Raw genomic sequence first — 27,283 nt, forward strand, 5'->3', positions numbered from 1 at the left:
CCTCAGGGAAATTTTAAAGACCATTGCATCACAGTAATCCATTCAAAATGAGGCCAGCTTCTACTTCCCCATTGACTTCAATGAATATGCCTGGTTCAGTGAAATGCCAGAACATTTCCACAATTTTGCCAAACTTGCTGCGAAGCAGATTCAGCAGTGTTCATTCATCATACCGTAACTGTGATACATTCCTGATGACCCTGAATCAGGTAAGCATACCAAAGGTTTGTATGACCTACATTACCTTTCTTTGTTTATGTTTCAAACATGTTTATTCCATTACTGTGTTCCAGATTGAACTATTTAAGTAGAATCAAGCACAGGGCAGAAATCATCATTCCATCCCAGATGCATTTGTTTATCTAATGATTTTGTCCATACTGACTTACAAATTGTATAATTGACCTGTCTTAAAAATAAAGGTGCCAAAGAGGCTCTTCAGTGCAATGCCATTGAGGAACCCCTTTTGCTTCCCTAAAGAACAATCCACATGAATGTTCCACAAAGATCCTTTTATTTATTTAAATCAGGAACTGGCTCCATAAATAACTATGAATAGATGATAGCAGATTTATAAGATAGCAAGTTTTACTGAGTTTAAAGTAATCTTCCTGTGAACAATAAAGCTGGCTATGTTCAGGTTTTCTTGATCTGTTAGAATTCCGCTAAGTAGCCTACTTACACATTTAAGATTTCCATTTTTCTACAAATTAGAAACCTTTTAAATGTCCAAGAAAGCAATTTCCTATGCAAAGAATACTTCCCAAAACGACATGGTTCTTTGTAAAGCAATAGTTCTCTGAGGAACCACTCAACTCAGGGAAGAGCTGTTTTAGAACCTTTGTTTTAAGAGTGTATCTACAGCTGGAGCACTGGTGGGTTGTATCTGCGTGAAATTAGCACAGGGATTGAGAAGCGAGGTTTAAACCAACAATCGTGTTTAAAGGCCACACTGACTGCAGGAAAAAGAAGAAAAAAATGGAAGCACCCTCAGTTTTGAGGTCTGCCAATGTTATCAAGATGATTAATTCTGGAGAAGAGTTGCCTGCAGCAGGTGTGTGTGCAACATTAATCTGACGGCATTTCTTTAGGCTGAGGGATAACACTGATGCTCTAAGGAATCCCACAAAAGCACATGCAAGTCATGGAACCATTGGTCACTCCAAAAGAGGTCTGATTTTCAGTTGTAAAGGGTCGAAGCAGGCAACTGTACAACTTGTGCTTAAGATATTTGATCCACCTGAAGTCACTGTAAACATGTTCTGGCAGGAACCAAACCTGCAAAGCGCTATATAAATGTAATGAATTATTATTATTATAAGCCAATACGTTTTCTCGCACACAGCCATACAGACACACGGGGTCAGTTTGCTGGCGTCATTGAACTGAACAAAGACGACATAGAACACGAAGATAACGTAAAAGTAAGTACATGCTGTGCTCGGACGGGATGCATAGCTAGGGTATATTCGGTGCCAAAGTGCCCTTTAATTAGAACTACTTTAACCGAAAAAGTCCAAAGCCTCACATTTTAAAACAGTCTTTTAATGTTGATGACAAAAAAGTGCAATGTACGTTAGCGTTATGTAATGATAATAATATTAAATCGGACACACAGTTCAGTGAATCGGTCGGGTCAGCGCCCTCGAGTCGCGCACGCGATTCTTTCAAAGAAGCCGAGCCGGAATGTGCTCCTCCGTTCTCGTTGGAGCTCAAGCCCCGCCCAAATGCCGCGCGTGTGACTAACAAGACCCGCTCGGCCGGGCTCGCTGCCTCACAGACCTGCTTGCGTAAGCACCAGAGTTATCATAGCGTACTGGCACTGCTTTGGTAGTTAGTTGTTGTGCTGTCACCGAGATCAGTGCTACAACACTCTTGTCACCACGACTGGCATTAGGGCTGAGCTACTTAAAACTCTGTGGGATTATTAACATGGTCACGCGCCCCGATTTATTGTAGGCTTTCTTTCTTTGCATATCGTCTGTATCTGGTGGTGCTTCTAAGAATACTTCGCACCTAAGCCGGTCTTCATGAGTCATAACGTAGACTGTGTTTCGTCGATGTCCATTCCACGCAAAGCAAGGTGTAGACCAAAGCGAGTGGACGTCGACGAAACTCTACCCAAGTGCGCGAGACTGAACGATTCTCCTACCGACGCATGTTTCATAAACTCGCCGTCACCCCCGGTGCCCCATAGCGCTACTGCAGTGCAGCAGGGACCCTCTCAGATTGGAGTTTACTTGCTACTGCCCATCTCGGATAGGAATGGCGCATACCGGGCTCTGGATGTGCACTCCGGGGGCGAGTCACTGTGCAAGGTAAGGGTATAAGACACAAGTGTAAGTGTATGAACGTAAGTTAAGACTTGGGAACAGGTGCGTGTCAGTGTGTGAGATGGGAAAGCATATGGACAAGTGTGTATATGTAAAGTGAAGACTTGGGGGTTGATGTGTATGTGTGTGAAAGCGTGAAGAGTCAAGACATGAAGGTAAGGAGGCATGTAAGGTGAGGTGCGAAAGTTGTTTTTGGGAGGGGGGTCGTTGATGTATAAAGTAGGTGAAGTGTAAGATATGAGGACGGGCATATGTGTGTGTATTTATTTATATATATATATATATATATATATATATATATATAATATATATATAAAGGTAAAGGTGTGTGCAAGTAAAGTAAAGACTTTAGAATTGATAGAAATGCAAAACGTAAAGACAATTATGAGAACTGTGTGTATGTAAAGTTGGGAAAAGATGTATGTCATCTGAAAGGGTGAAGACCAAGATATGTGTTGGGGGGGGGGGGGGGGGGGGGGGGGGGGGTGTCAAAAACGGAAAGACATGCAGGTAAGAGTGTTTGTATAAAGACCTAGAGATGAATGGATATGGTTCAAATCTGTGTGTGGAGAGTTGAGACAGGATGGCAAGTGTGTGTGTGTGTGTGTAAAGTGGACGGGGGGGGTTACATGTGTGTGCACAGTGAAGACTTTGGTGACGGGTATATCAAGGTAAAGACATTAAGTCAAATATATGTATATAAGGTAGAGACCCAGGCACAGGTGTGTGCATAAGGTAAAGACTTGGGAACAGGTGAGCGAATGTGAGGGTAAGGTAAAGACCAAGGTAGGTGTGATTATATAAAATGTAAAGTCCTCTGGGGAAATGTATATGAGGTAAGGCAAGGACACAGATGTGTGTGCGTGTGTGTGTGCAAGGTAAAGACAAAGAGGCAGCTGAATGTGCAATAAGAATATTTAAAGAGGTAAAGATCCGGAGATGTGTGTCTGGGTGATAAAAATACTGGACCTGTGTATTTATGTAAAATGTAAAAACAGCATAAGTAGAAGTGTGGTGGAGACCAAGGGGCCTGGGTGGATGTGAAATGTAAAGACATACGGACATGGGACGCATATAAGATAAATAGTTTGGAATTGGAATAGTGTGGGGTATCATGAAAAGCGAGAATATAAGGACAAGTGTGGTAAAAATCGGGGTGTTTCTAACAGAAAATGGAAAAACATAAGAACTTGAGGTAAATGCCCAGGGGGATAGGTGTGCTTGTGTGATATATAAAGGCATATAGAGGAATGTACGTGTGTGTGTGTGTGTGTGTGTATAGTAAAGAGCTTGGAATAGGTGTGCTAGAGGAGACATTAGGATCAGTGTGTGTAAGGTGTGTGAAGAGCAGCTGTGGGTTCAAGTTAAGGACATTGGAGTAGGTGTGTATCAATGTGAAGACTAAGAAAAAACAGGAAAAAACCTGGTCACGGGTGTTCATATGTGTGCACAGGTAATGTGTGAAAGTTAAGGATCTCAAGGCAAGTGTGTGTATAAAAGAATTAAAAAACTGAGGATAGCTGGAAGCTTGAAGGGTGAAGACATCAAGGGAAGTGTATGTGTACAACATGTTGGCATGTTAGCCTGTGTGTGAAAGGGAAGGATTTTGGGGAGCATCGTGTGTTGCGTGTGAAGGGGGCAGCAATAGATGAAGGGTGCATTGCAAATAAATGTTGTTTGGCAGATGTGGGTGTCCAAAGCAGCAAAATTACAGTCAGCAGGTTAAGTACATGTGTGCACAAAAAAAAGAAAGACACCCGGCAAGGTTGATGTGCACTGTAGTGAGAGGAGAGCGTGGCACACCGGGTGTATGCCTAGACAACCACATTTTTATGTAGTGCCTTTCATTTCCTAAATCATGAAGACAAATTCCAAATACTTGACAAAGCAAATAGTATTTGAATTTACACACATTAAGTGATGCAGGAGTGCATATGCAGGGGAATTGATGAGACACAATGGAAGGATGATGAATTAAGAATAAGAATGACAACCGAGCAAAAGACACATGCTCTGTTTGGACCTTAGTGTTGACACCAAAGCAGCATCCTAAAATTGACTCTGAGTGTGTGTGTGGGGTTTCAGAGGTCCAGATAAGATCAAGTTAGCTTTGGCTATCTGTGTGTGTGTCTGTGTGCAGGAGGCTTGATTCAGTGTGTCAACTTAAGGCGGCTCCAGATTTCTTGTGCGAGGTGCAGGCTGCAGGTAGCAAAGTAAAAGGCATGAGGTGCCCGTCCATAGACATGTTTTTAATGTAAAGGCATGATGGGAATTGCAGAGGTGTACAGTACATGTAGTCCACTCTGTATTTGGCTGATAGTCCATGTGCATTCATGCACTCATCCATATCTCCCTGTCCAGGTTTGGTTACTGCTTTGCACCTAGTGCTGTTCGGGTAGGCAATGGCTACCTGATAGATCTAATTAGATAAGCAATTTAGAAAACTGGGACATGTAGACCCACCTCAGACCTGCTGAGTGAGCTACTTAATGCTAGGCACTCATTACAGGATAATCGGCCTAATTTTGGGCCAGATTTGGGCAAAAGGTGTCTTGATTTCAGGTAAGACTTGAACAATTATACTCCCAGATCATCCGGTTGGGTGAGGTATGTAGTGATTAATCGTAACCTCCATAATTGCTAGTTGGAGACGGCCCGACTTGTGATTCTCAATATTAAACACATTCAACATTTATAACTATAGTATGGAGGGGCGGCACGGTGGCGCAATGGGTAGCGCTGCTGCCTCGCAGTTGGGAGATCTGGGGACATAGTTTCGCTTCCCAGGTCCTCCCTGCGTGGAGTTTGCATGTTCTCCCCGTGTCTGCGTGGGTTTCCTCCGGGCGCTCCGGTTTCCTCCCACAGTCCAAAGACGTGCAGGTTAGGTGGATTGGCAATTCGAAATTGGCCTTGGTGTGTGCTTGGTGTGTTTGTGTGTGTCCTGCGGTGGGTTGGCACCCTGCCCTGGATTGGTTCCTGTCTTGTGCCCTGTGTTGGCTGGGATTGGCTCCAGCAGACCCCCGTGACCCTGTGTTCGGATTCAGTGGGTTGGAAAATGGATGGATGGATGGATAGTATGGAGGGAAGGTACCAAGATTTACATATGCAATGCATCTTTACGTCAATGTGTCAAAGACCAGTAAGCAATGAGACATGAATGGAAGATCTTCAATTTACACAGTGGCCTGTATTTTCAGAAATTCTTTGTGCTTTACGATTTTTAACTACAAAGTAATGTACAGTACCTGGTAAATTATTACTGCAAACTGAACTTGACTGTTGTCCACCATGTTTGTTTTCAATTCATGTTTGTGCTTGTGATAAATTCTGTGAGATCACAGGTTTGGAAAGTTGGTGCTTAGAGAGGGGAGCAGCTGCCGTTACATCTCTTAGCGTACATCTGATTCGTTTGTGTTGTATCAGGTGAAATCTTTGTTAGGTGGGGAGAATCACTACAAATTGTTTGAGTATTATAGCAAATAAATAAGGAGGCCACATTAAATGAAGCTTTGTACTGTATGTTGTGCATTTTTATTGTTTATGGCACCAGAGATTGGTGACATGTTGGTTTGTCATGCAAGTATGAATTTCACAGTACGCTGTATAAATGACAGTACTAATAATCTTATCGTGTATTGTGCTGAAGGGAAGACCCCAAGAAGCCCAAAAAATGTTGAGGTGCCAGCTGGGTCGCCCCTGTTTAATACGTTTTCCATAAACTCAGAAGAAAACAGGCACACAATAGTGCAAAACTGTCAAAATCAATAGGCAGGGGTTGCCTAAAGACAAGTGCTACTTCTCCGTAGAGTGGGTCCAGTGTGGCGGAGCTCCATCCTGCAGTTAGCTCTCCTTCCAGGGACAGTCTGCTTTTATAAGATTGTGGCTGGGAGGAGTGGAGTCAGTTGCCCTCATGGGGCGTAAACTGGGCGCTGTGGGTGAGAAAAGAGATAATACTGTTAAGTGACAGTGCCCGCTCATGTCCAAGAGTGAACGTGGTCTGTCATAGATAAACACTATAGTTGGAGGGGCATCCATACTGGCATAGTTGGTTTTTCGTTTATTGGTTGCAACACCAAAATAATGGAAGGAGAGTTGGAGACTACCTTCCAGTACTATATGTTCTCCACATGGACTGGGTGGCAGCATCCCTCTTGGTGGGCTCCTATTTTGATACCTGGAGGGCAGCATGGGAATTGTAGTCCTATTGGACTGCCCTTTTAGGATCCTTGAGTACTGCTAAGAGTAGGCTCCCTTGTCCAATTCAGGTTTAGCTTGATCTGGAAGTGCTTTTTATGAAGACACTGGCAGTACCCCCAGTCTGGCTTAAGAAGGAATCCTCCAGCTTACCTGGAGTGGTTGGCATCAGGAGAGAATGAGGGTAAAGTTCACTTGGGGAGAAGTGGAGGAGGAATAGAAAAAGAGAGAAGAAGGAAGGAAAGAAAAAAGTGAAAAGACACACACCTTCATATTTGTATGTATGTATGTATATATGCATGTGTGGATGTACTGTATACTTTTATTAATTTTGTATATTTGTCTAATCCAGCTTTCAGTATTACAGATGCTTGGTGCCATTGTAGCAAGGCTATTACTGTTAGAGTGCTGCTGGGTCAGGTATATAACAGAAAAGTTGATGGTGGTCATTAGCGCTGCTGCCTTATGAATCCAGTGTCCTAGTTTTGGATCCCACACCAGCTTATTGCCCGTGTGAGTTTACCGGTCACAAGCCCAAAGATGTACAAGTTCAGTTAATTGGTTATTCCTAATCAGCTCTGTGTGTGTGGTTGGGTGGGCTCCTGCAGTGGATTAACACCCCGTTCAGGGTTAATCCTGCCTTGCACCCATTACAGCCTGATCAGGATTAAGTGGATTTGAGATAATCCTGTTGCTTATACCTCATCAGAATTCAGTGACAGTTATTTCCTTAAGCTACTTTATTGAATCAACTGTTCTTTTTCTCTTACTCATTAAATTTTACAGGTGTTTAGCATGAAGCAATATCAAGAGAAAATCCTGCCTTACGCCACCCTTCCTGCACACCAGAACATTTCCAGCATTGTGGACATCATCATGGGAGACTGTAACGTCTATGTGTTTTTTGAAAGGGACTATGGAGATATACACACCTTTGTCAAAGGCTGCAAAAAAGTTGAAGAAGACATGGCTGCCAGGCTGTATTATCAGATTGTGTCGGCTGTGGCTCACTGTCACCATTCAGGGATTGTGCTTGGTGACCTGAAGCTCAGGAAATTCATTTTTTCAGACAAGCAGAGGTAAGTATAAATGCAGAAATCATATTAAGTACGTCGGAGTGTTTAAAAGTGTACTTGCCCAATGCATAGCGAGCTTTACACTGTGAAGGGACTGCCTACTGAGAGGAGAACACAAACTACACTATGTAACACAATTTTTGTTCCTGACTTCCAAGAGTTATATTTCAACTGCTTATGTCTAAAGCCTATGGAAAACTTACTACATTCAGCACAAACTTTGATTTTATGACCACAGCCCAGAACATTTCGTATTTATAGTGACAAAACAAGGGAATTTTTATCTTTTCGTTCATGCGGTCTGATAAAGAACAACACTTGCATGGTAAATAGACAAAGACAGTCAATACCACTCAAAAAGGTTCAGAAATGAGTAGGTGTTCTAGATTTGCGACTGTACTGCAAATCACTTTCTCGAAGAAGCCCCCAAATGTAGTCCCCCATCATGTTTTTGTTATACTGTCCTTGGTAACGACGTTCAAAGTCCAGTATATCCTGATGAAAGCGCTCGCCTTGCTCCTCTGAGTAAGCTCCCATGTTCTCCTTGAATTTGTCAAGATGAGCGTCAAGGATATCTGCAATATCTTCCTCGCTGTCTGACTTGCTGCTGTCTCCTGAAGATGGCTGATCCCTCTTCAGAGGAGTGGGAACGGGCAGCTCGGGGCAGTGTGGTACTGGGGCAATGGAAGAAGGAATGTCTGGATAAACGATTTGAGGCGCATTCTTGCCAGTGCGACGTTTGGTAGGATCCACCATGCAGAAGTAGCAGTTGCTTGAGTGGTCAGTCGGTTGCCGCCAAATTCGCGGGATAGCAAACTTCATGGCTCTCTTTTCTCCCCTGTACCAACCTTCAAGAGTTTTCTTGCAATATTCGCATGTGAAATGAGGTGCCCAGGGCTTGTCTTGATCCCCAACAGGCATGCCAAAGTATGCCTTGTAGGCCTCACACATCTTACGACATGCTTTCATGGAATACTTTCTCGCTCTTGTCTTTATAAATTGTCCACAGACGTAGCAAAATGCATCTGCTGGGTGCAAGCAACCTCTTGATGCCATCTAAATCAAATCAAAAAAATAACATAAACCGAATTGTTGGTTCGAGTCACCTGTGCTTCTATACTTGTATGACTGCTGTTGGACAGTCTGAGAATGTTCTAGAAAGTTCTAAAAGTTTCTTGAAAGTTCTAGATAATTCTGAAAACTTCTGGACAATTCTAACAGTTCAAGAATATTCTAGAAGACTACTCAGTATTGAATGTGAATCGAGAATTTAATCAAAAACACAAATTTCAAAATATCATTGTCCTGATCACAAAAGCAAAGTTTTTGTGGAACAACAGCTATTTTCTATCTTTTTAGGCATAACGGGTTAGGAAAATACATTTTGTACCCAGGAACAAAATAAAAATAAAAATTTGTTACATAGTGCTATTTATGGATATCCATCCACTTGACAGAGTAGGCACGAGAGACCATTAAGGGGTGATGTGCTCTGTATGTTTAAAGGAATTTCACACTTGAAAAAAAAACTCTAGGGGACAGCAAATAATGAAACGGGTCCCCCAATCTGGCAGGTGGTGACAGTGTAAGAGCTTCCACATGGAGCATTCTGCTTCCCATTATGGAGGGCTTAAGGCCAGAAACTGTTCATTTAAACAAGTAAGTAGTCTCAGGAAACTAGGGTGGTATTTTGTAGGTCGTTCCTGGAACCCAGAAATGAGTCTAAAATCGAGTTTTAAAATCCAGAATCTGACCAAGCGTGGGATTAGGAGGTTCATTAATCCAAGGCTTCCAAACATGGAGGTGAGGCAACCTCTTAACTCAGGCTGAAAATTAGAGGCTGTTGAGATAGTAGATTTCAAGTGGAAAAGTGGACAGGCCAAAACAATGGACATTCATCTAGCTAGCTTTATTGATTCCATCAACCTTGGGTGCAATGAAGGAACCAATCCTGTACAAAACAGGAGACCATAAAAAATGGTCCAATTTAGTGACACCATTCTTTGAGATGGCTCAGAAAATGGAACACGCGGAGGAAACTTACATGAACACTGAGAGAATATGCCAACTGCACACATTTAGTGACCAGGAGTGTGCCAGGAGTCGAGCCCCAAACTGTGAGGCACTAATAAATTAGGCTGTCTTCATGTCAGATACAAAGAAGCAGTACAATTTTTGCCTTTCATTTCCAGTTTGTCTTTTCTGCTTTTTAATCATCCCACTGTTGCATCTTTTAATAACTAAATGGGAAATACTGACTATTTAGACAAAATGGTGCAGCGGCAAAGGCAGTGGAGCCTGAACCTGCCTCTGAGTCACTGAGCGGCTCTGTGCAGTTCACTTACCCGGGTGTGTCACAATTACAGTATAACAAACTATGTATGTAAACAAATGGCAAATGTAAGGAGTACCAATCTGGTAAGTTACTTTGGATAAATCCAAATATTAAGTAATAATAGCAGCATAGTAACACACATGGACTTCAGAGATCCAGCACCCTGGCTTTGAATTCCACTCCCAGTTGTTGTCTGTGTGCAGTTTGTATGTTCTCCTTGTGCCAGTGTGTGTCTCCCTCACCAAATTCCCAACAATGTGCCAGTTAGGTCAATGGGAATTCTAATTTGGCCCGTGTGTGAATGTGGTTATATGCATGAATGGGTCCTTCAATGGACTTGCCCTATGCTGCCAGAAATAGGCCGTGGCCCACCATGACCATCCAGGTTTGAGACGGTTATGCTTTAATAATACAACCCAAATCAGAAAAAGTTGGGACAGTGTGGAAAATGTGAATAACAAAAGAAAAAAGCAAGTTATTTCATTGCAGACCGTATGAACACAAAATAATTCATGTTTTGTTTGGTCAACATCATTTGATTTGTAAATAAATATCCATTCTTGCCATTCAGGCTTGCAACACATTCCAAAAAAAGTTGGGATGGGGGCAATTAAGGGGTAGTAATGAGGTATAATAACTAAATAATGATGTGATTTGAAACTGGTGATGTCAACAGGTGATTGCAATCATGATTCGGTACAAAAGCAGCATCGAGGAAAGGCCTACTCCTTTAGGAGCAAAGATGGGCAGAGGATCGCCAGTTTGCCACCAAGTGCGGGCAAAAATCTTTGAAATGATGAAGAAAAACGTTTCTCAAAGACAGATAGGAAGAGATTTGGGCATTTCTCCCTCTACAGTGCATAACATAGTGAAAAGAATCAGGGAATCTGGAGAAATGACCGTGCGCAAAGGCCAAGGGCGCAAAGCCTAAACTGAATGGTCGTGATCTCCGAGCCCTCAGACGGCACTGCATTAAAAACCGTCATTCATCAATAAATGATATAACTGCGTGGGCTCAGGACTACTTCAGGAAGTCACTCTCAAGCACTACAGTACATAGTTACATTAGGAAATGCCAGCTAAAACTGTACTGTGCCAAAAGGAAGCCCTACATAAATAGTGTCCAGAAGCGCCGTCGACTTCTCTGGGCTCGGAGGCATCTGGGATGGTTCATTGTGCAGTGGAAACGTGTATTATGGTCAGACGAATCGGTTTTTCACATCTTTTTTGGAAGAAATGGACGCCGTGTGCTGCGGACCAAAGAGGAAAAGGACCATCCAGACTGTTACCAGATACAAGTCCAAAAGCCAGGGTCTGTCATGGTACGGGGTTGTGTCAGTGCCTTCGGCAAAGGTAACTTGCACTTCTGCGATGGCACCATCAATGCTGAGAAGTATATCTCAGTTTTGGAGGAACAAATGCTGCCTTCAAGACGACGTCTTTTCCAGGGACGCCCATGCTTATTTCAGCAAGACAATGCCAAACCACATACTGCGCGCATAACAAAGGCATGGCTGCGTAAGAAGAGGGTGCGGATGCTTGACTGGCCTGCCTGCAGCCCTGATTTGTCTCCTATACAGAATGTTTGGCGCGTTTTGAAACAAAAAAATGCGTCAACGAAGACCCCGTACTGTTGCGCACCTAAAACGTTGTTTGCAGGAAGAATGGGACAAACTAACACCTGCAACACTTAAGTCACTTGATTTCTTCAATGCCTAAACGTCTTTTAAGTGTTGTTAAAAGACAGGGGATCTGTACAAAGTGGTAAATGCTGTACTGTCCCAACTTTTTTTGAAATGTGTTGCAAGCCTGAATGGCAAGAATGGATATTTATTTACAAATCAAATGATGTTGACAAAAAAAAAAACATGAATTATTTTGTGTTCATACGGTCTGCAATGAAATAAAATTTGAGGAGAATTTATAACTTGCTTTTTTCTTTTTTTATTCACATTTTCCACACTGTCCCAACTTTTTCTGATTTGGGGTTGTAGTTGTATTATTTACAGCAGCTATGTTCATGCATATGAGTAAATAACATAAAGATGCATATATATATATATATATATATATTGTGACAGATAGAGGCTTTGTCCACCTCTTGAACCCTCAGGTACCACTCTGAACACCAGGTGCAAGTATAAATATTCTTTATTTTATAAAAATACCGTGCACAAAGCACTTTCCACACCCCACTCATAAACACTACAATTCTCTCAATAACCAATCCTCCTCGCCCAGACACTTTGCCACCCTACCTCCCAGCTCAGCTCAGTGTACTGGGCTTCCCACAGTCCTTTTATAGCCCCTGACCCGGAAATGGTTCCTGGCAAAACCCACAAGTCCGTTTCCTTCCGGGTCAGGGTAAACAGTCCTCTTCTTCACCCCGGGAGTACGTCGTTTCCTCCGGTCACGTGACTGTGACGCACTCCCGGGTTATAGGGCACGCAAGAGCCCACTAGCCCCCCTACAGCGACTCCCGGTGGCCCCCAAGGTATCCAGCAGGGCTGTGTATATAAACTACAAAGTCCATGAGGCCCTGCTGGCATTCGGGACACCATCATTCTGTCCGGAGGGCTCCTCCTAGCGGCCTGGGGGTGGCGACCATAGCCGGTCGTCCATCACAATATCCATCCATCCATCCATTTTCCAACCCGTTGAATCCGAACAGGGTCACGGGGGTCTGCTGGAGCCAATCCCAGCCAACACAGGGCACAAGGCAGGGTGCCAACCCACCGCAGAACACACACAAACACACCCACACACCAAGCACACACTAGGGCCAATTTAGAATCGCCAATCCACCTAACCTGCATGTCTTTGGACTGTGGGAGGAAACCCACGCAGACACGGGGAGAACATGCAAACTCCACGCAGGGAGGACCTGGGAGGCGAACCCAGGTCCCCAGGTCTCCCAACTGCGAGGCAGCAGCGCTACCCACTGCGCCCCATCACAATATATATAATATATATATGTGTGTGTGTGTGTTTAAATACTGAATATTTTGGAAGATAAGAATACAGATGTAGCTATATAGTTGCTACCTCTCACCTCCTGAAGACGGGGGTCAGATATCCACTCTGCCATTTAAGTGTTCCTGCCATGTCTGTGTAGGCTTCATAGGTTTTGTGCGCATTAACTTAACTGTTGACTCTAAATTTGCTCAGTGTGAGTGTGTTTAAATATAAAGTATGTTATTTTAATTGTTGGTGTGTGTTTAAGTATGCTTGTCAAGGGTTGGTTCTTGCCTTCCACCCAAGACTTTTGGACCCTGTAACTATTAAAATGAACGTATACAGTACTATATTCACACACTCCTACATATGTGCATATAATGTGTTGTGCATATTTTCATCCATGTAATGGTATTATAGATTTTAAATACTGTTTTTTATATTGTAATTTATAATTTAGTAATTAATAATTTGTTATTTAAATGTATATGTATTATACAGATAATAATAGCAGCAGTAGTGTCACATGCACAGAGTACAGTGAGATTCTTACATGCAACACATCCGCACTCTCTGGCGCCATAATAAATGAAACGGTGTTTAAAATTCATGCCGAAGAAGACCTACACACACTGTTTTACAATTAGTGCCCTGTCTCAGTGTCACATAATAAATTGGTGGTGAGGACTCATCCTGCTGTGCCCCAGCGTTTCATTAAGCTTTACATCTGTCACAGTCTTGATTTTAAAATCGGGGATTTTTCAAATTCAAAACAGTCTCTGTTTGACACTTTTTAACTTGTGGAGGCGTCAGATGGAACGGTAGTGGAGGATGAGGATATTGTTAAATATTCTATATAATACAGTAGATAGATGCTATCGTAGATGGACAATTTGAAAGTCACTATATGACTTAGATAGACTGATAGTTAGGAAAGTTTGTGTATTATCATGTGTACATAATACAATGAAATTGTTACTTGCGTGTCTCCTCTGAATAGAGACAGTGATCCAATGCCAACAAAACAACACATACACTTGCATAAAACAACAAAACAAATTATATATACAATTATAAACTAATGTATAAAGATGAATATGTAATGTGTTTGTCAAGTATGCAAATACACCCTGTTGAATCTCTCCGTGCTAAATGTTGGCATGGATTCCCTATTTGTACAGGACATTGTTCCCCAGGCAGAGTTTGGTGACCACACCTGCGCTTTATGAGGGTAGTGCCCCCAACAAGGTATTTTTAGGACTTGGCACAGGTATGTAAAGTTGGTTCCTATGGTGGCTTTAGTCAGTGAAATTATGGCTTGGGGGCAGCATTCTTCTCACTGGGGAATTTATTGAGTGACCACACCTGCACTTAATTCCACCCTAGAACGTGTAATATGTGAATATGTAATATACAGTATATCCATCCATCCATTTTCCAACCCGCTGAATCCAAACACAGGGTCACGGGGGTCTGCTGGAGTCAATTCCAGCCAACACAGGGCACAAGGCAGGAACCAATCCCAGGCAGGGTGCCAACCCACCACAGATATACAGTATATACTGCATAGATATATAAAGAATACATAGATAGTTTCTATTATGACTTGACTAATCAGTAGTCTTGCCATTTACGATCTGAGAGCAGAAACTGGCCCATAATCTACTGGTACGAGTGCCAAGGGTTCTGTGCTCTTCTTCCCAGAAAGAAGAATTGAGAAAAGTGTGCAGGATGGCGGAGCTTTTCAGTAATCCTGTTTGCCTTTCTAAGACAGTGAGCGTCGAGTATGTCCTGAACAGAAGGCAGCTGTGTGCCAGTAATATTCTGTGCCACCTTCACCATCCTCGTCAGCACTTTTCAGTTCTTGGCCTGACGGGGATGCGCGCACCATTCGAAGTTAGTGAGCCCTGATGAAGAAATTTGAGCCGCCTCAGTCATCTGAGGAAGTAAAGTCTTTCTTGACAGGATCCAAAATGTGTTGTGCCCACTTCAGCTCATCAGTGATGGTCACTCCAAGAAATTTAAAGCTGCTCACCCTATAAACCGTGTTCTCTTGGATATTGGTGGGGATAGTCGTCTACTTCCTGAATTTTACAACCAGATCTCTGGCACTACCTAAGCATATAATGCTTGTGTCACAAAATGTACCCTTACATTCAAAAACCCACTTTATTAAATTCAGCACCTGCCTGGACGATGTGCTGCTGGAGTTATTTTGCTCCAAATCAGTAAGTTTCTAGCATTTTTATAATAGTAGGACGTGTCCAAGCAATAGTAATAACTGCCAAGTTATGAGTTGTCATGTCCACACACTCCTAAACTGACACTGGCAGAGAGGCATCACTCCAGAAGTGCTCAAGTTGTGTTCAGGGATGCCCAAAATGTGTACATATGTGGGAAAAGTCAAAAATGTGACCTCATTGCTGTGTTTTCTTTTATAAATTCATAACAATATATAAAGAGAAATAATAATTCACTTCTGCCCTAAAGTTAAATGCCCAGGTCCTTAGCTCAAACGCTGCACTGATGGGGTTATTTTTCTAAAAAAAAAATATTGAAAACGTCCCGCCCAACACCCCCTCAAGCTGCACTTTTTTTTTTTGTTTCTGTTTTTATGTGCAAAGTTTCGTCATTCTGCTGCACCTCCTCCTACATTCTCAAAAAAGAAGTCCTTAAAAACGTCAGCCGGTGCCAAGTGTCATCCATGCCAAAAGCAGCCTGTTCCTCTTTTTTTTTTTTTTTTCTTGTTTTTCTCCCTGTGCCGTAAACGTTGTGAGCGCATTTAACTTTCACTTTCCTAAAAGTGGCCACTTGAAGGGTCGCTGAGCCTTTGTAGGGACACACACTGTCTGACTGCAGGGGTTTCGAGACGGGGTTTAAAGTTACTGCTGATCTTGTCTTCTGAGGGATGGCAAGTCCAGGTGTCAGATGATCGCGTCCACCTTTGCGCACAGGAGGTGTGTAAAGAGAGCCATTCTGCAACCTGTGTTGACAAACTGAGGAACTTCTGTAATTAGTACATACACCACTGTGTAGGAATCAGCAGTTGTCGAAACGCTGCGTTGCATTTCACATTGCTAATTTTGAAATCCATCTTGCACAGGCGGATAATGTCCAGTGTTGCTAATGCCGTTGGGGCATTTCAACGCTAAAATTAGACGCAGTGCAGGCTGCTTGCTAAACTCTCGGAACCCGAGTAAGACACACTTCATTGGAGCTTGAACTCTGCCCCTGCAGAGAATTTCCACTTCCATTTAGGTTTTATTTATTTATATAGCACATTTAAAACAACTAGAAGCTGACCAAAGTGCTTTACATAGAAAAGGTAACAGTATGAAATAAAAGCCAGATAAAGAATTATTAAAAAGAAAACATTATACATGCATGAACACACACATACCAACACACAAACATGAATAGCTTATACAGTCATATGAAAAAGTTTGGGAGCCCCTCTTAATTCTTTGGATTTTTGTTTCTCATTGGCTGAACTTCCTTTTAATATCTGACATGCCTTATGGACACAGTAGGATTTCAGCAGTGACATTAAGTTTATTGGATTAACAGAAAATATGCATCATAACAAAATTAGACAGGTGCATAAATGTGGGCACCCCAACAGAGATATGACATCAATACTTAGCTGAGCCTCCTTTTGCTAATCTAACAGCCTCTAGACGCTGTCCTCCTATAGCCTGTGATGAGTGTCTGGAGGTATTGTTGACCGTTCTTCCATACAAAATCTCTCCAGTTCAGTTCAATTTGATGGACAGCCTGCTTCAAACCATCCCATAGATTCTCAATGATTTTCGAGTCAGGGGACTGTGACGGCCATTCCAGGACATTGTACTTCTCCCTCTGCATGAATGCCTTTGTAGATTTCAAACTGTGTTTTGGGTCATCATCTTGTTGGAATATCCAACCCCTGTGTAATTTCAACTTTGTGACTGATGCTTGAACATTATCATGAAGAATTTGTTAATATTGGGTTGGATTCATCCGCCCCTCGACTTTAACAAGGGCCCCAGTCCCTGAACTGGCCACACAGCCCCACAGCATGATGGGACCTCCACCAAATTTGACAGTAGGTAGCAGGTGTTTTTCTTGGAATGCGATGTTCTTCTTCCGCCATGCAAAGCTCTTTTTGTTCTGACCAAATAACTCCATTTTTGTCTCCTCAGTCCAAAGCACTTTGTTCCAAAATGAATCTGGTTTGTCTAAATGAGCATTGGCATACAACAAGCAACTCTGTTTGTGGTGTGAGTGCAGAAAGGGCTTCTTTCTCATCACCCTGCCATACAGATGTTCTTTGTGCAAATTGCACTGAATTGTAGAACGATGTACAGACACACCATCTGCAGCAAGATGTTCTTGCAGGTCTTTGGGGGTGATCTGTGGGTTGTCTGTCACCATTCTCACAATCCTGCTCATATGCCACTCCTGTAATTTTCTTGGCCTGCCAGACCTGCAGGGTTTAACAGCAACTGTGCCTGTGGCCTTCCATTTCCTGATTCCATTCCTTACAGTTACAGAAACTGACAGTTTAAACCTCTGAGATGGCTTTTTGTAGCCTTCCCCTAAACCATGAGACTCAACAATCTTTGTTTTCAGATCTTTGGAGAGTTGCTTTGAGGATCCCATGCTGTCACTCTTCAGAGGAGAGTCAAAGGGAAGCAGAACTTGTAATTGACCACCTTAAATCCCTTTATATCTCATGATGGACACACCTGCCTATGAAGTTCAAGGCGTAACGAGCTCATCACACCAAGTAATCAGCATTGAGCAGTGACAGGCATTCAAATCAGCACAATGACAAGGGGACCCACATTTGTGCACAGCCAGTTTTTCACGTTTGATTTAATTTCATACAACGAAATACTGCATCACTAAAAATCTTTGTTCGGAAAACACCGCAGTACTCGGATGTTCCTAGGAAATGACAGACATACCACTGTTATCTTTATTGTTGAAAGGAGAGTCAATTATTATGCAGGCTAAGAGGGGTTCCCAAACCTTTTCATATGACTGTATATAATTATGTAAAATAAAAATGCATACATAAGACGAACACAGTATAAACAATATAAATAGAAAGATTTAACCACTCAAGCTCATCAACTAAAAAGCAAGGGAATAAAAGTGTGAAAAACTATCAAGTGTGGGAGCTGACCTTATTATGAGGGGCAAACTGTTCCACAATTTAGGACCTGCCACCGCAAAAGCACGATCACCCCTCTGCTTCAACCGTGTGCGTGGGACAATAAGCATTAGCTGATCTGAAGACCTCAGCTGCCTGGCTGATGAATATGGAACAAGAAGATCAGCTAAGTACGGTGGAGCTGACCCATGTAGGGCTTTAAAAACAAACGATAAAATCTTAAAATTCGGCCTGTAACTAACAGGGAGCCACCGGTCCATTTTTTTTGCTCCAGCAGCTGCATTCTGCACCATTTGCAGGTGAGACAGTATTGTATGGGATATCCCAACTTACAGGGCATTACAATAATCCACACGAGGCATAACAAAAGCATGGATGAGCTTCTGTAGGTCATTGAATGACAAAAACGGCTTGGCTTTATTGATCACCCTGAGGTAGAAAAAACTACTCTTTACCCCACAGCATTGATCTGTTTTTCAAATTTAAAATTTGAATCCAAGATCACCCCAAGATTTTTAGCCCATGGCTTTAAGTACCAGACAAGTGGACCCAATGAGCTAGCGATGTTTGGTTAACAGTAGGTTGACCAAAGAGAATGACTTCAGTTTTTGACTCATTTAACTGCAGGAATTTACGTGTCATCCAGTCCTTTATATCATCTGAGCATTTAAAAAGCTTTGTCACAGACTCCATTTCACCCGATTGCAACGGGAAGTAAATTTGGGTATCATCAGTGTAACAATGTTAGGGAACACTATACTTGTTTAGTATAGAGCAGAAAGGTAACATGTGTGAAGAGATGAGAACTGGACCTAAAATGGACCCCTGGGGTACCCCACAGGTTACCGAAGCAGTAGGAGATGTTAAACTACCCGCATGTACAGAAAGCGTCCTGCCCTTGAGGAAATCCACAAATCACTTAAGAGCAGTACCCAGAATACCGACCCACCGCTCAAGCCTGTTAATCGGAATGTCATGATCAACTGTGTCAGATGTCCCCGATTCAGTTGCCAGCAGCAGAATGTTCGTCACTCTTAGCAGCGCCGATGCTTTACTTTGAAATGTTCTGAATCCCGACTGAAACTTATCAAGAATATTGTTGTGCTCCATAAAAGCCCATAGCTGGGTACCCACAACTTTCTACAAAACTTTAGCGAGTATTGGTAATTTGGAAATGGGACAGAAGCTACCAGGAACCCAAGGGATTAAGGTTTGCATTTTTAAACAGGGGTTGAATCACTACATGCCTAAAGCACGTAGGAACAATCCCCGTCTGCAATGAGCTGTTAACAACTGACACACATTAGGAGCGATTACATCAGACCCCCCTTTAATACAAAGCTGCTCATCAAATGATTCTTTAGATTTATTTACGGTGGGTGGCACAGTGGTGCATTGACGGTGGCCTGCGTAGTGTTGGTTAAAGCCATTGCTGCCACGATAGAATTCAGGCCCTCATGACTCTCAATTGGATAAGCACTACCAGAAAGGGCAGCATTGCCAACTCACCGTGCTGAGGTGCCCATTGGTGTGCAATTTGCATGTTGTTTTTGCCCCCATGTGGGCTTCTTATGTTGCAAAAATGTCTAAGATCCTGTTTTCACTTTGCCATTCTGGGGCACCGTCTTTTAAGCCGAGTTATTCTCCAGCACCCCAGGGCTGCTGCATTAAGTGGGTTAGAATTAATGTGACATGATATTCTGGGGAATTGAGTGTTGTATGATGAGGGAAAAAAATTAATTTAAATGATTGCAGCAGAAGGCAGTAACATAGCAAAATGTGAAAAATAGTGATGGGGTTCTGAGCGCTTTCTCAATTTACTGGATATACTGTGTTCTTTCGAAGGACCATGTGACAATATGCGACTTTTCCAGCGTTTTTCAGTCATAGCTTTCGTTTACGTAATCTTGGCGAGACGGAGGCGGTCGGCAGCGCCCTTCTGTGAAGCCAGTCTCATAATGTGACATGTCCCATGACTCAGGCCAACTTGTCTATGACATAGAGGTGGGCTGTGTGTGCACGAGGGCGGACATCCAGTGAAGTGCAATGCATACATATAATGTAACGTTGAGCAATACGTAACACGGAGGCTTTGGACCTTGCAAACAGAAGAAACGCTCGTCTGTCTGATGTCTCGTGTCTAACAGGGCTGAGATTGCAGCTGAGCTCTGCCGTATCTGTTAACCCGTCGTACAGCATGGACTCTGTCAGGCAGCATGCTTATTGGCTGCCAGACAAAGAGGCGAGCACGACTGTGCTGGAAGGTGCGGACACAGTTAATAAATGTGACATGGCCAGCGATTTTTCAGTCGTTTCATTTGACATGGTCCAGTGACGAGATCAGCAACAACAGTCAGTAAGTCTGACATGGCCCACAACTAGAAGTAGCATATTGTGACTTCAGCATAAGTCAACTTTCCATATAAAAACTATTATTACTAATTAAATAAATCGTCACTGGTTCAATGTCAATGAAGAGATTTATTACTATTGCTTCAAGGCAAAAGACAGCCTGCCAAGTCAAAAAGGAAAATATAGTAAATTAAATTAATAAATGCGTGCTTATCTGATGTTGTGCTAAGATAGGAAGCTATAGCACGAAAAAAGGAAAAAGATCGGGAGAAGAGAAGTAAGTAGTCCGGGGGCAAGCAAAGTTCGTAACTAGGAGATCACAAAAAAATGAGGTGAGTCAAAAGGAGAGACAGAATTTGTTACCCAAGTGCAAAGAAAACGTATCAAAATACACGGCAAGAATCCAAAGTTGTCATCTGCAATTCGGGAAAGAAATGTGACCTAAGCGATGACTTTTGATCCCGTTGCCTCAGTAACATAATGGGCCATGTGCCTCGTGCCTTCAAGTTGTTACCAAGGAAACCTGTAAACAAATGGCAATGACAACCGGTAAGGAAAAGAGCAATAAAATGATAAAAATATCCAAGGGTTGCAGAAGTGTCAAAACCCAAAGACATCAAGTCCTTGTATAAAACAAACCAATTAAGGGGAGAAAAATCCAGGAAAGACCAGAAAAAAATTAAAATACGAAACACCAGTATGAACCAACTTTTTCCTTTATGTAGCCACAGGGAATATTGGGCATAAGGTAAAAATCAGCTGTACCATGGCATAACCCCCACTCCCTTATAACAGGTGGTGAAGGCTAAGGATTTGGAGGAAACTGCAGTCCCTGTAGAAACTCATCAGAGACATTAGGAGAGCTGTGCCACCTTACCATTGCAACATCAGACCAACCAGTGGAGTTTAGAGGTACTTTGGACTCCATTTACCTCACCGGGCACAGTGCCATCTAATGTGTGTATATATATAGAGAGAGAGAGAGAGAGAGGAAAAAATAGGATAAGGTTTGCATTCAGGTCCAAACTTGTCGCTCGTTTTTGACCCGCTGTCACAATATGCGTATATCCTGTTTAGCTCCGCATATCGCATATACCGTACGATGCTTTCTATGATACTTGTTTGTCCCAAGATCAAAGCTCTCACTAGGCCTCTTAGTCAGCCCCAGAACAGTTTCTGCATGAGTCATTTTTCCTCTGCTAGAAGAAAGTTATTGTTTTGGGAATGTTCAGATGTGAGAATGTTGTGGTAATAGCGCTGTAGATAATCCTTTAAAGGGATATCTTTTGATTTCTCTCTGGTCCTTCTACAGAACAATAATTCCTCTTGGATGTATCATCTTTCCAGAAAAGGTTAGTGATTAGGTAGCATTACTGCCAGTAAAAGAACAACTGCTTGGCGCTGGTGATCACCAGACTCCATCTGCTTGTGTTAATGGGGCCTGGGCTTTCTTGATGTGGTCATCGTGGAACCAGTCATACCAACAAGAATATCTTGAGGGGCATCAGCAGCATAATAAATGTGGCACTGAATGTAGCAGATATGTGTTAAGATAGTGACTTGACATGTTGAACACTTCAGCCAAGTGGAATTTAGCAGGCCAAAATGCTACGGAATGAAAAGTAGCAGAAAATGTAGCTATTGAGGGTTAAACAAAATTTTGAGTTAAGCTAACTTGTGTGTAAGGAATCACATCCAACGTGGTGATCATGCCTACTACGCTATTACAAAACTACAGCGGTGTCTCATTAATAGAATGTGCTCAGTGTGTATTTTGGCTTAAATGTGTGATACTGTTGGCTTCACTTTTTTTGGTTGCACAGTTTGTTCATTATATGTTGTAATCACATTTTTGTGGTCAGAAGTTACCAAATCCTTTAAGTTTGATAAAAAGAATTTGTTAATGCAGTATGGTGAAAAATATATTAATCAAAGAGAGGCGTACAACAAAGATGGAAAGGTTTAGACATGCAGAACACGTGTGGTGTATGAAGCTTTAGCAACAGTAGTGATGTTAATCTTGAGGAATGATGGGAGAAGTGTTCGGAGAAACCAAGCAAACCCTGTTGGGGACTTATTACTGGATCCGTTTGGACAATGACACATACACCTTCTGAAAGTGGGGTAGCACAAATTAAAGTCCTATCTTGTTTATAGTTTATTCCCCTAAAAGTAACATCTTGTTTTGTATTTGACAGGCCTTCTCTACGGTGTTCCTGGCCATTGGCCCGATGTCTCCTTTTATGTCTTGTCAGTTTTTTTCATCTTTCTCTGTGTTATCATGATGTCTGTTTGCCCCTTAGTGACCAAATGATATTTTATGTTGTTTCCATTTATCGTAAATTTCTTCTCAGGGCACTTCACCTTTCCCGTATGGTTCAGTTACCGACATTAATGTACAGCAGTAGTGATAGCGGGATGCGTGTAACTCCATGTCACTTTTGGATCTCATCATTACAGATTTTAACGAAACTTGACAGGATGATTTGGTCATCTGAGTAGCCCATGGAACTGAAATTACGCACGTCTTAGATCAATATTAAGGGAGATTTAAGCTGATAGAGTTTGAACTTATTGGGCTCGAGTTATGACTTTGACTGGCTATCCATCCATCCATCCATTTTCCAACCCGCTGAATCCGAACACAGGGTCACGGGGGTCTGCTGGAGCCAATCCCAGCCAACACAGGGCGCAAGGCAGGGAACCAATCCTGGGCAGGGTGCCAACCCACCGCAGGACACACACAAACACACCAAGCACACACTAGGGCCAATTTAGAATCGCCAATCAACCTAACCTGCATGTCTTTTGGACTGTGGGAGGAAACCGGCTATGTCTCCCTAAAATGTAAGTTGCACAGAAATGGTTCCCATTTTATTTCAAAGCTCATTTCCAGCTCTGTATTTTGCATAAATATAGTACTATGCTATGTATATCCTCAAAATGAAAAATTCCCATGTTATGAGTGATTAAAATCTTGAAAAGTGAAAAAAACTATATTTTAAAATTGGTAAGGTTTCATTAAAGCTAACTTATAATGCAAATGAGAATAGTCCAATGTCCCCTGCAGATATAAAAAGGGCCCGTCTGTTATGACGTAGACTGTAATTTAAATATCTGTCTGAGGCCTGTATACTGCTAGAAGAACTCAGGCTTAGGCCAGGCCTGAGCCTGAGTGAAAAAAGAAAATCAGACTCTGCCGGGTTTCTAAGTGCCAGCCCAGTGTGACGCCTGTGGGTGTCGAACGCTCAGAGCACTTCCTGTTTCCTGTTTCCTGTTTCTGAAGTGCTGTGAGCGTTCGACACCCAGTGGCCTGAGCCTGAGTTCTTATAGCAGTATACAGGCCTCAGACAGATATTTCAATTACAGTCTACATAATAACAGACTGGCTGTCATGAACATCTCCAGAAAATGTATTTTCACGTGCTATCAGACTGTTCGGAACTTCCAGTCGTGACATTTCGCTTTCCCAGCTGGGTGCACTCTGATGGTCTGGGTTCAGCTCCATGCACCCTTTTTGCTTCTGGGAGCCTCTTGAACCTGAACTGTCGATAGTCCTGAATCAAGATGAGCCGGGCAAATGAGGACACACATGTGGCAAGGTGTAGGTGAGAAAAAGGGTCAAGTGCTTTTATTAAAATCACTTAAAACCAAGTGTTCAATAGTGGAGTGCATCAGCCATAATAATTAAATAAGTAATTCATAAAATGAAAACCCAGTGTCCATGTAGAGGTTAAAATAATCCATAAATAAAGATCGACGTTAAAATTCCAAAGCAGGAATCCATTCTAAAATCTCAAATTCCTAAAACCGACGTCCCCTCTGCTTTAACCCGAATGGGAGAGAGGAGACGTCCCTCCGACAGGCACAGCCAACCTTTTCTTGTAGTCTCAGGTCCCTGCTGTCCCAGCAGGGCACCAAGCCTCGCCTCGCACCTCCCGCTCTCACTGCCACTCCTCGGCCTTACATGACAGCGGGCCGCTCCAGCTACAGTCAAACATGCTCAGCCGAATGGCCCTACGCTCCTCCGAGGGGCCTCATTCCGTCAGCAACCCCGGTGGCTACCAATCCTCCCTTCATTCTCTCGTCTTTAACCTCCGTGTCTTTCTTTTCTTTTCGTTCTCCGTCTTCTTTCTTTCTGTACTGCCCTTTTTCTGGCCTGATCGGCGCAGGTGTGAACGAGGCACCTGCCTGACGCCCTCCTTCATACGTATCTGTGTGATCAGTCAAGTACCCCACCTGCGGACACCCACACCCGTTTGGAGCCCCGCACTTCCCAGGACGCGATTACTTATTTTAAAACTTGCGCGACGCCACGGACCACCTATCACATGCATTCACGTGGGTTTTTGGTCGGACGTTTCGGAGAAACATGAGGTCTGCACAAAACATAAAAATGCAAATAAAGATGGACTGCCTTTGTCATGTAACTAAAGAGCAAAATCAACAGATTTAATGTCTTCTCGCTTCACTATAAATGCCAGTCACCCAAACACATGGCGTTTCTGGCTGTATTTTATATTTTCCACAAGGTGAAAGGTCAGCATGACATCACAATCGGATAACTCAGGTGGGTTTGTTACCGATTTGAAGCTTTGATTTTGTTGGGCTGTCACATGAAATTTCCGACTCATAATTATGGTATGTATGCTAGCATTGAGCCCCCCTAGGTTGCATTTCCTGCTTTTTAAGGTTTCAGATCTGCTTCAGAGTCCCGATGTGCTTCTTTAACTTTAATATATATTTTTTTAATTTTCAGAACCCTCTTGAAATTAGAAAGCCTGGAAGAGAGTCACATCGTGAAAGAAGGCGACGACTCGATGTCGGAGAAGCATGGCTGCCCAGCCTACGTCAGCCCAGAGATTCTGAACACCGCAGGGACATACTCTGGAAAATCTGCCGACGTTTGGAGTTTAGGCGTCATGCTTTACACTTTGCTGGTGGGACATTACCCGTTTCATGATTCTGACCCAAGTGCTCTTTTTTCAAAAATAAGGAAGGGACAGTTTTACATTCCCGAAACGGTTTCTCCAAAAGCCAAGTGCCTCATCCGCAGCATCCTCAGACGGGAGGCTTGTGAACGGCTCACGGCGGCCGAAATCCTCTTGCATCCCTGGTTCCGAGAAGCTATGAGAAGGGACTGCGTCCGGGAGGTCTTCCCGACGCCCGATCAAACTGTGCCCGAAGTCCCTTCTCTTCAGGACGATTTCTGCTCGTTCCTGTGCTGAATGAGTGAAGACGCGTGTTAGGGGGAACAAACCATTTTCAGCCTCAACTTCTCGTACTGTACTTTGGATGTTACGCTTGTATCAAAATCTGCCGAGGCTCAGGCCTAACGGGATGGCAGCCTTTGGGCCGAACGACGCCTCATCGATGAAGAAAAGTGAAAAAACGAAGAAAAAGAATCGATCTCCTGGTGCACGTAACATAGAAAAATTGCACTTATTTTTTTTTAAAAAACGAGACAAGTGAGCCGACCTCAAACTGTGTGTAACTACAGGCAACCGGCGTGTAAGGGTTTGCATTGGCGGGGTGCGTGTAGAGCGTCGAGTCTGATCTGACATTCGTGTCTGCACATCGAAACGTGTGCCGTGTGTGCCGTGGAGACGGACGAGATACTGAGGGCCGCTCTTCACGAAAACAAGCTGGGCGGTGAGGACGTGTTGCACTGATGAGCTCATTGTTGGGAAATGTTTGTATCTGTGATACAATCTGACTACTCTGTGTGTGTGTGTGTGTGTGTGTGTGTGTGTGTGTGTGGAAATGTCCAAAAGCAAACATATGGTAGAATCCTGCACAGCGTTTGTACAGATGCTTTATTTGTAAAAGTGCAGCCAAAAAAACCAAAACGATAATAAAACAAACCTGAAGTTTTGATCAAGATGTTTGTGTTTGTGAATCATCAGCGTTGTGGAATCTGACGGGCAGACAACTTTAAACAGAGGTGTGTTTACAGCGTGCATGACCTGTTAGTCATATCAAACAAACGGTGTTGCAATCTGAACTCTTTACAGTCGAGGTGGCGTGTGGGCATCGCCTGCTGTAGTCTGAAGCGTCTTAACTTACGGCTGCTGGGGGCTTATTGGATGATTTCCTTCTATTGAAGTATTTTGTCATACTGGGAAGTTTAAAGGTTGTGATACCTCAACCAGGTGATTACATAACAGCTGCTCATCTTCGTAAAACACATTTTAAGTAAATCGAGGCCTTTAAATCCTGGTGGACAAGAACAAGGACGGACGAGCGTCTTGAAAGGGAAGCCATTGCTAAATAAATGCGTTTCAGCACCCAGCTGTATTTCTATGGATGATTAGGTCCGCAAACAGTCCATAGACATACAGGTTGGGTGAACTGGCATTGCTAAAGTGTGTGTGTGTGTGTGTTCACCCTGCAGTAGACTGGCGCTCCGTCCTACCTTGTGGCCCATGATTGTTGGTATGGACCAGAAACGTGCGGTGAGTTTCATGGCTGGTGACTCCTTCAGAGTCAGATTTACAAATCTATGAACCCACAAGAGTCGCTTATTCACTTTTCAGTTGGCACACTGACTACTGGTTATGTTTCACATCTCATCAACGTTCTTCACACACACACATACACCGTTAAGGCGCATATTTGGCTAAGAAAGAACGTGACATTTATAGCGGCGACAGAGAGGCACCCTCCATGTGTTCTCAATTTGCCGTTGCGATTCCACACTTCATACTCCTTCAATACAAATGAAAGTATAGAGTGGTCTTCTAAAACGGATTTCAATGTTGACCTTAATTGAAATATGTAGTTTTTTATTCTGATGCCTTAAGCAATTTTAATAGAGACTGTTCAACAAAAGGATAACAGGAAAAACAAAAGAATTTATTATTTAATGACAAAATGTAGT

General features: G+C 42.9%; 1 protein-coding gene across 2 annotated transcripts; it reads left to right on the forward strand.

Moving 5' to 3' along the window:
- Positions 1-26,251, forward strand: trib1 (tribbles pseudokinase 1). 2 transcript variants are annotated; one of them, XM_028817609.2, is made up of 3 exons: positions 1-209; positions 7,314-7,606; positions 25,163-26,251. In XM_028817609.2, exons 1-3 carry the CDS (start codon positions 48-50, stop codon positions 25,629-25,631), a joined length of 924 nt encoding a protein of 307 aa, XP_028673442.2. In that variant the 5' UTR covers positions 1-47; the 3' UTR covers positions 25,632-26,251. The 2 variants fall into 2 exon arrangements, with proteins under 2 accessions (XP_028673442.2, XP_028673440.2); XM_028817607.2 differs by lacking the exon at positions 1-209 and adding an exon at positions 1,718-2,318.
- The last annotated feature ends 1,032 nt before the right edge of the window (positions 26,252-27,283 follow it).

The sequence above is a fragment of the Erpetoichthys calabaricus genome, chromosome 13 (genome assembly GCF_900747795.2).
Source record: "Erpetoichthys calabaricus chromosome 13, fErpCal1.3, whole genome shotgun sequence".
Classification (NCBI taxonomy): domain Eukaryota; kingdom Metazoa; phylum Chordata; class Cladistia; order Polypteriformes; family Polypteridae; genus Erpetoichthys; species Erpetoichthys calabaricus.